The sequence below is a fragment of the Coffea eugenioides genome, chromosome 4, assembly GCF_003713205.1.
Source record: "Coffea eugenioides isolate CCC68of chromosome 4, Ceug_1.0, whole genome shotgun sequence".
In the NCBI taxonomy this organism is placed as follows: Eukaryota; Viridiplantae; Streptophyta; class Magnoliopsida; order Gentianales; family Rubiaceae; genus Coffea; species Coffea eugenioides.
The window spans coordinates 40,157,041-40,165,123 of record NC_040038.1 but is presented as its reverse complement, the minus strand read 5'-3'; the positions used below and the strand labels follow the sequence as shown (position 1 = coordinate 40,165,123).

General features: G+C 33.4%; 1 protein-coding gene across 1 annotated transcript; it reads right to left on the bottom strand.

Annotated features, from left to right (window-relative positions):
- Window positions 1–264: 264 nt before the first annotated feature.
- Window positions 265–5,982, bottom strand: LOC113769466 (galactoside 2-alpha-L-fucosyltransferase-like). Its single transcript, XM_027313917.1, has 2 exons — window positions 5,602–5,982; window positions 265–2,452 (listed from the first exon to the last, which is right to left on the bottom strand). The coding sequence occupies exons 1-2, from the start codon at window positions 5,798–5,800 to the stop codon at window positions 948–950; spliced, it is 1,704 nt and encodes a 567-aa protein (XP_027169718.1). The 5' UTR covers window positions 5,801–5,982; the 3' UTR covers window positions 265–947.
- Between the last annotated feature and the right edge of the window lie 2,101 nt (window positions 5,983–8,083).

Here is an 8,083-nt window from a genome sequence, read left to right as displayed (position 1 = left end):
GGAAATGCAGAATTATGTTATTACCATTTGCCAGTCAGGTTATTGGTAAATAGCTGGTGTGGATTCCCACAAATTTGTCAATGTTGAATTGGATTGGAACATAATCATGTTCATCTTGCAAAGAAAACACTTAACCAAACTACTTAAAGAACCTCATTTGGATTTATAGCACTATAATATGATTCCAATATGCTGCAGGTGCAGCAATGGAACCAAGCTAACTTAATCTACAGGAACAATTAAACACTACGACTCCAATCTTGATGCTGCAAAAACTATTCCATTTACAGCTGCACAACTCTATGAGACATATTAAAACTCATTTACATCATATTGCTACCTACATCTGCAAAAAAATTGTTGCTTTTTACATCAGGAATGTAAGTTATACTTCTCTAAAACATACATAACGTCTCATATCTCTTATCTTGTGCAAATGTCAGTCATACTTCTCTGAAATATACATAAGGTCTCATATCTCTTATCTTGTTCATATTGCACAAAACTGGTGATGCACTTGATGACTAGCGGATTACTGCTTTGTCCACTTTTATGCTATAAACTTCCAAGGACAAGCACAAAAAAGGAATAGCATTGTCAAAGCATGCACAATACAATAGCTTCTGGAAAATTCCCCTATCAAGTATCAAGAAACGTCACAAATTTCTAATGAAATTATCATGCCTTCTCCAAAATTACAGCCTTTACTGATTTACAGGACCTACAGTAGCAATACTGAGGCCAATTAATGTCACTAATTCCTAGTTTTAATTGTCAAACTGAAACGACTGTGTATGAAGCCCTGTAGCAAAATTGAGTAGTAAAGTGGTCTTCAGCCAATCCATGATAGAAGAAGAAACTAAATTTCGACTAGATCACTGCAAGACGTGAGGTGCTCAAGAGAGATTATAATCTGATTCTATTTTTTCATGAATTGTAAAAAAGGGTCACAAGTTCTCTTCTCTGTCAATAAATTTAATACCATACCACTTGTCATCGCAATGCTGTACATGAGGATCAAGTTTAGCACCCGGGCCAGTCCATTGTTTTGTTATGCAATCATAATACGGAGGGGCATGCATACATGGTTCCTTTGACACAGCACGCCTACATGGTGGATCAGGGGCTACATGATTCTCAGGCTTGTAAAGGATCCATGGCTTCAAACCTCCAAGACTATGAGCTACATAACCAAAAGTCGAATCTGCGCTTGTCACCAGCTTATCAGTCAAGCTCAACAGATACATTTCTGCCCATGCTTTTATATTGTGCATCTTTTTATCATTGTACTGATGTTTTTCATGACTTGGCTGGTGTACTTCAATCACTTCTCCTGTGACCGTGGAATGTTTCCAGTACATGCTTCTCATTGCCTTAAAGTAGCCATATTCTAAAGAAGCTATCAAAACAGCTTTAGTCTTAAGCTTACCAGATTGGCTGGCAACAGGTTCCGTCCCATTGACTAGTGGCAGTAGATTTTCCTTCGCTGCACACGCCATAATCTGATCTAACAATTGAAGCTCAGGATCTTTCTCAAATACTCGTATTTGGATGCCTATCCTTTCATCTGCTCTAGCTAAGTTAGTGTCGTAATATGTGGTGATAAGCCCCCAAACAAAGTTCGTGGGATGGAAGAGATAACGGCCCAAGTGATGGAACACAGTTCCTAAATCTGGAAAGAGACTGCTAATTTCTTGCTGAAAAGTTGAAACTGAAAAAAGAGCTGGTGCAAAATACACGTTTGATTTGGCAATCAGCCAAGTCACATTCTGGACAACAGGTTGATCTTGATTGCAAAAGAAACGCTTGTTATCATCATCATAGTCATGGAGTAGATGGAGATAGATATAGGGTGGCAGGGAAGATGAATTCGAACTACCACGACTAATATTTTTCAGCAGTGTTCCAAAACTCTGAGGAGAGTTTTTATCAAAGCCACTGAAGTTGCCAATTAGAGGGAAATCAGAGGGAAGTAACCAAGAAACCTCAAATGGTTCGCAGAAAAGATCAGGAACTTCACTTTCTGGATCAACAAGTAGGACTCTATTTGTTAGGAGAGCATAAAGAAAAGCAGATGCCAAACTAAGTATTCTGTTTCCTAAACCATGGATTGGGTGAGTCCATATAACGTACTTGCAACCTGTGGAATTTGTGTATTGGCTGTGGCTTCCTGACTTAAGATATTCCAAGCTTCTGTTGTAGGACTCTGTAAATGGTCCACATTGTTTATGCAGGGCTTCATATTTTCTCAACCTGGAGACCAGATAGGAAGAAGGCTGGTGTTTCTGTTCCTTTCTGTACAAGGCTGACTGATACCTACTTACACATGAATTTACATCTAATCCTTCCGGGAGAAGGCCACCAAGAAGCTTGTCCTCTGGTTCCTGGACCGGCTGGGCAAAATATTCTCCCATTTCCCTGGTCCGCTTTATAATATCATCGAAATCAACATCTGTCAAGATCAAAAATAGTTGAGAACACGGGAGTTTAAATTCCAAGAAAATGGTTCTAATAATCCACACATTAATACCATATTACAATGTGAAGTTTACAACTATAGAGGGCAACAGTTGACTGAAGCAATTCTTGAGCCACAATATGGATTCCAAAAACCCTTTGAGACACGAAATATGCTGAACACTTGGTGTGATGCGTTGCACGACTAGTTAAGGTTTCATAATAATTACGAACAGATGAACGAACTCTCATAAGATTAAACAAATCCAACTGCTATTTTTGTACAGCACCAACATACATCCAAGTTAGCAAAACAAATCATATTTCTCATATCTTATTGGCTTCGTGTTAGCATCATGAATGAAATTGCCTAATAAAAAATCCAATAACTATATGTGTGAACCGAAAAATTAAAAGATATAATGGTATTTTAATGTGAGGAAAATGGTGTTTATGTCAAGAATAGGAAAGTTATATATATATATATAAAAAACTGTAACTAGAAATGTATTATATAGCATTGCAAAAATTGAGGTGACACCTGCTGTTCTTTATTATTTTAATTATCATAAAAATAGTTTATATGGTATAAAATCCTATTCTAGTACGGTTTTTATGTAGTGATATATCAGATTTCATGGAGCTTCATAAAATAGATTTGATCCCCAAAGTTTCTATTTTATGCAAATTTAGGATAATTGACGAATATTTAACAATTCTGACGGCCAAAATCAATTTCTTGTTGGTCAACAGTATTGATTATGCATTGCAGGTTCCTATTATTTGGAGTTTGAATCATTATAGTCCCTTAAATTTTAGATAGTGATGCTGAGGATTTTAGAATAAAATGAGTTATAAATTAAATTGAAATTACTGCAAACACATGCTAGGAAATCCAATTGAAAATTCTTGTTTTCTTTCTTTTTTATTTTATTTTATTCATTCATGCCACTAATTTCTCATATCTTTCTATCTTTCATAGATAGTTTAGATGGTCACAAATTTGGCATAATATGTGTGAATATTCTTTTACATGATGAATAATTAATGAAGCATGAGCTCTATCATTTTTTGGCTTATACTGATTACTGAACAAGTAATTAAATATCCTCTTAAAACATGAGCAATATATACTAATATGAATTAAGTTGATAATCTAATAACTTTTCTTTCTTTTTACATTTCAATAGATTATCAATTAAGATTCAAATGAAATAGGTATCTTACAAATTTATTTAAATTAGTCAACAAAATTATCAATATATATGAACATTAAAATAATTTCCTTACAAATTTTCTTATTAGAACATTGGTTTTAATAGGAAGGAAAGACAAAAAAAAAAGAGAAAGTTTTTCCAAAAATCCGTAAAAGTACTTCTACTATTGTACCTCACTAGTTATTATAATCACGCTACAACCATTCCATACCTACACCTACAAGTATGGCAAGAATTTGTGCAGTAGTAGATAGATTAAAATTATGTACTAAATTAGAATTTTCTCTTCTTACACTAATTTTATTTCATATATTATTTGTGTGTAGTTTTTCAATTGTAACTAATTTAACAAAGAGTTGCTCTTTAGGTTAAAGGATAATGTTGTGCCGATATTATGTGCTTTTAGGGATTTTCATAGAGATTTAGGAACAAATCTATCATATATCTAATTAAATTCATATTTTAGTTTATTTTAAAGCCATAATTATGATTATTTGAAACTTAAGGGACCATATTGATAGACACTTAAATATCTAATGACCAAAATGCAAAATTAAAACTTTTAACTAATAAAAATTTAATTTTGACTATTAGTTATTGTGATTTTCCGTTACGTGTCCTAAATATGCATAAAATCTAAAATTTTGAGGATCAAATTTATTTTGGTCAAAACATTAGGCATCAATTTGGGATATGGGCTAAACATTGTGGACCAAAACAGTTTTTTCTCTTAAAATAATAATTTAGCAACTAAAACATGAGGATCCAATTTAACACACATAAATCAAATATTGAGATCCAAAACTGCATTTATTCCAAAGTAATAATAGCAACCATTTCTTCATGAAAGCTCTAGGAAATTAAAGTGTATTGGTCTTAAAAAAAATAATCAAGATTTGATGATTTCATTGAACAAGGCCGACTTTAAAAGCAGTTTGGAAATTGAGCTTCTTACTAAGAGTGTATAATTTCTGAGAGTCCTAAATTTTGATGTTTTGGAAAGGGATAAAATTAGAAACTTTCTCCGAAATTTCTCTTAATATCACTTAGTACTTCTAAACTTTTAAAAATATTACTTACTTCCCTTAATTTTGTTATTTGTGCAACAAAATTTTGAAAAATCTTAAACTATCCTTTTGCTTATTTTGCTAAATAAAAATACTCTTAAACCAAATTGTTTACTCCAAGAAAAACTATCATCTAAAAAACAATCTTTATTAGTACCACAACATCACAAAACTATAGCTCATAAAAATACAAATTTGAAAAATAAAAAGATATTTGTAAAGATATATACTAGCACCAATTCAACTCTATATGGTTAAAACCGATTACTCATGAATCTCATTTTCTTTCCCAACCTCTTATAAACCAATCACCCAAGCCTTTAAGCTGAACTAAATTATTATAAAAATCAACTCAAAATAAACAAAGAAATTATACCCCACTCTATCACAATCACAACTAGAAAAAGATAAATAAAATTTAATTTACTATAATTTACAAATAAAAATACATAATCATCCCAAAAAATGAGTAAGAGAAAATGTTGGAGAAAGGAAAAAGAGAAAAAAGTGCCTTTTATTTCTTTTTCTTTAATTTTTTGAGTTTCATCTATTCATTCGATATGTGAAATATATATCAAGTGAGGATTAATATAGTCAATTACTAGGGGAAGGTAAGTGATTATTTTTAAAATTTCAGGTGCGCTAAGCGATATTAGGAGAAACTTCAGGGGGTTTCTAATATTATCCCTTCAGAAAATCATGCCCAGTAAATTATGCCTTGCAATTGTGTGGCAGAAATCAATGAATGGGTAACCGAACAAACTGACGTGAAAGCAGCTATCAACTTCGCAGGTTTAACGAGCTACAACAAACTAACAGTATGATGAACTAAGCCTATCAAGTTCTTGATGAAGCAGTACCTTTTCTCCAAGGCCCCGATTCACTCGTCCTCTGGCCATAGAAAGGCTTGTTTTCCATTGCAGAATACAAAACAAAGAATCCCACCAAGCAAGCTGCTGAAATCCCAATTACTTTGACTGAAGTACAGAAGGACTTGGCCTCTCGACACCATGGTATGGCATCCTTTGGAGGATAAGCAGGGTTCCAGGACCTCATCATCACTAACTTGGTTTAGGCGAACAAGAACGAGTGATTGAACGAAAAAACAGAGGAAAGATTGAGGGCGAAGAGACTATTATGAGCCGGTAATTTCTTGGACTCCATCATAGTCGTTGCCATTTGTAGTTGAACAAGTGAAAGTTCGTCCGAGTTTTCTAATTCTATTCTATGACGAACACTAGAAAATTGTAAATTGGCATTGGTAGCCCCACCCTGTAGCCGCCGGTTTGTTTGCTAATAAATGTCTTGTCAACGCGGAACATCGGGAAGATTCCACGAGATCAGTTTGTAATTCCGAAAAATATTATAGTGAATGACAATTATAGTAAAATTAATGGCGTATGCAACCCAACAAATTGATGATAATTAATGTTTTGAAAGTAGTCAAAAGGGGTCTAGGTATCGTAGCAAAAATAAAAAAAATACATTATGCACAATATTTTATCTCATTAATATTGCTACCAATATTAGTGATTCAGATTATATCAATCAATGATAATGTACAAAAAGTGGGTTAAAAAAGCTAAGGAATAGCAATTAGAACAAAACAATACATTGTCATTAATTTTTACCATCTTTTATCTTATAAATTTTGTAAATATAATTATTGATTGGACTTAAATGAGACAATTTTGAGAGTTTTGGTCTAAAGTGTCCAAAATTAAGAATTTATCGTGCAAAGTGTTTAAAATTGAAGTTTAGGATATAAAATAAGAAAGTGATACAAATTTAGGAGTACAAAGTGGAGTCAGTTCGAATTCATAATAAGATTCCAAACCAATAAAAGATAGTTTGGGAACAAATTTTTGTGTTTATTTGGGCACTAGTTATTTGCAAAAGTGAAATAATGAATGTTCGAGAGTTTGCGGAACAAAAACCAATGAATTTACAAGAAATTACACATGAGAATCATACGTCACAGAACAGCTCTTTAAGGCCAAGATTAGGTTTACTTTGTCCTCTTCATTGTCCAACGAGAACAAGCCATGTGATGTTATAAAATATGACTTCTTCAGGGGGGCCACGTCAAGTTGAGACCAATAATAGTATTTGCCGTAAAGCCATGTCCGTTGACAAGGTCAATTGTGGTGTCTATGATGCAGTCTTCATTGTAGTATTTGTTTTGGAGACTCTTACGCGAATAAGGTACGCGGATTTAGTTACATTGAGGTGAAGAAAGGACTAATAAAGGGTGAAAAGAAGTGGAAAACCCTTCCTTTCTAATAATTATTACAACTTTATTCGTAGCATAAATTCTATTTTGTTGTGTTTTTTTTTTTTTCAATCAAAGGGAAGCTTTAATCCTTATAAGAAGAAAAGAGAAAATTTGAGAATTGAATTAGAAACTTATGGCTACCTGATTAATATCTCTATTAAGTAAGTTGGGTGTTAAAGACTATTCTTTTTTCGTTGGTACTAAACACTCAGTTTGGCTGCCATTCTTTGACAATATGGCATGCGTGTCCATGGAGGGATTGCTTGTCTAGAAGAAGTTGTGGGCTTTGATTTTTGTTGTGACAAATTGTCTTGTAAATGAGGTTGAACGGGTGATTATATTTTGAAACGACGCAAGGATGGCAATAAGACGAAAAACAATGATGATATTTGTTAGGCAGAGTCAAAATTTTGTACTTTCAGATGAATCTCTCTAATGAATGAGTGTAAGTTTGGAATTTGGATTGAGATCTTTTGTAGTAATCGAAAAAGCTCAAAATAATCTAGCTGACATAACGAACTGCTGTTGGTCAAATTGGTTATTTGGTCCTCCAACTTTTACTAAATCAGATTTAGTCCTTAAACTTTTCCTCCTGCCTATCTGATTCTGACTTTTATTATTAGGGATAATTTCAGAAACCTCCCCTGAGGTTTCTGACAATTTCACTGACCTCCCCTGAGGTTTCCACAATTACACTAACCTCCCTTGAGGTTTCTGATTTTGTAACAAAATCAGCCCATGACCACAAAAGTAAACATAAAAAAGTGTTTTCAGGAAAGAGAGGAAATTTTGTTCCCATAAATGCCCTTAAGGTAGGTGTACAAGTTATATTGGTGAATTAATGAAAACTAATAAAAATCAGAAATAAATAAGAAAAAGTGAGGGGATGGGTATGGGAATCATAAAATTTTACTTATGGATATAAACAATTGGGTAACGCAACCGACCCAATTAACCCATCTACCACCACTCAGGTCATTTCACAAATACATTCATCAGACAAAGCTTTCCTCTTGTCACAAAAATTCAAAGCAATGTGGTACATGTTCACAAGCAAGCAGGTTAAA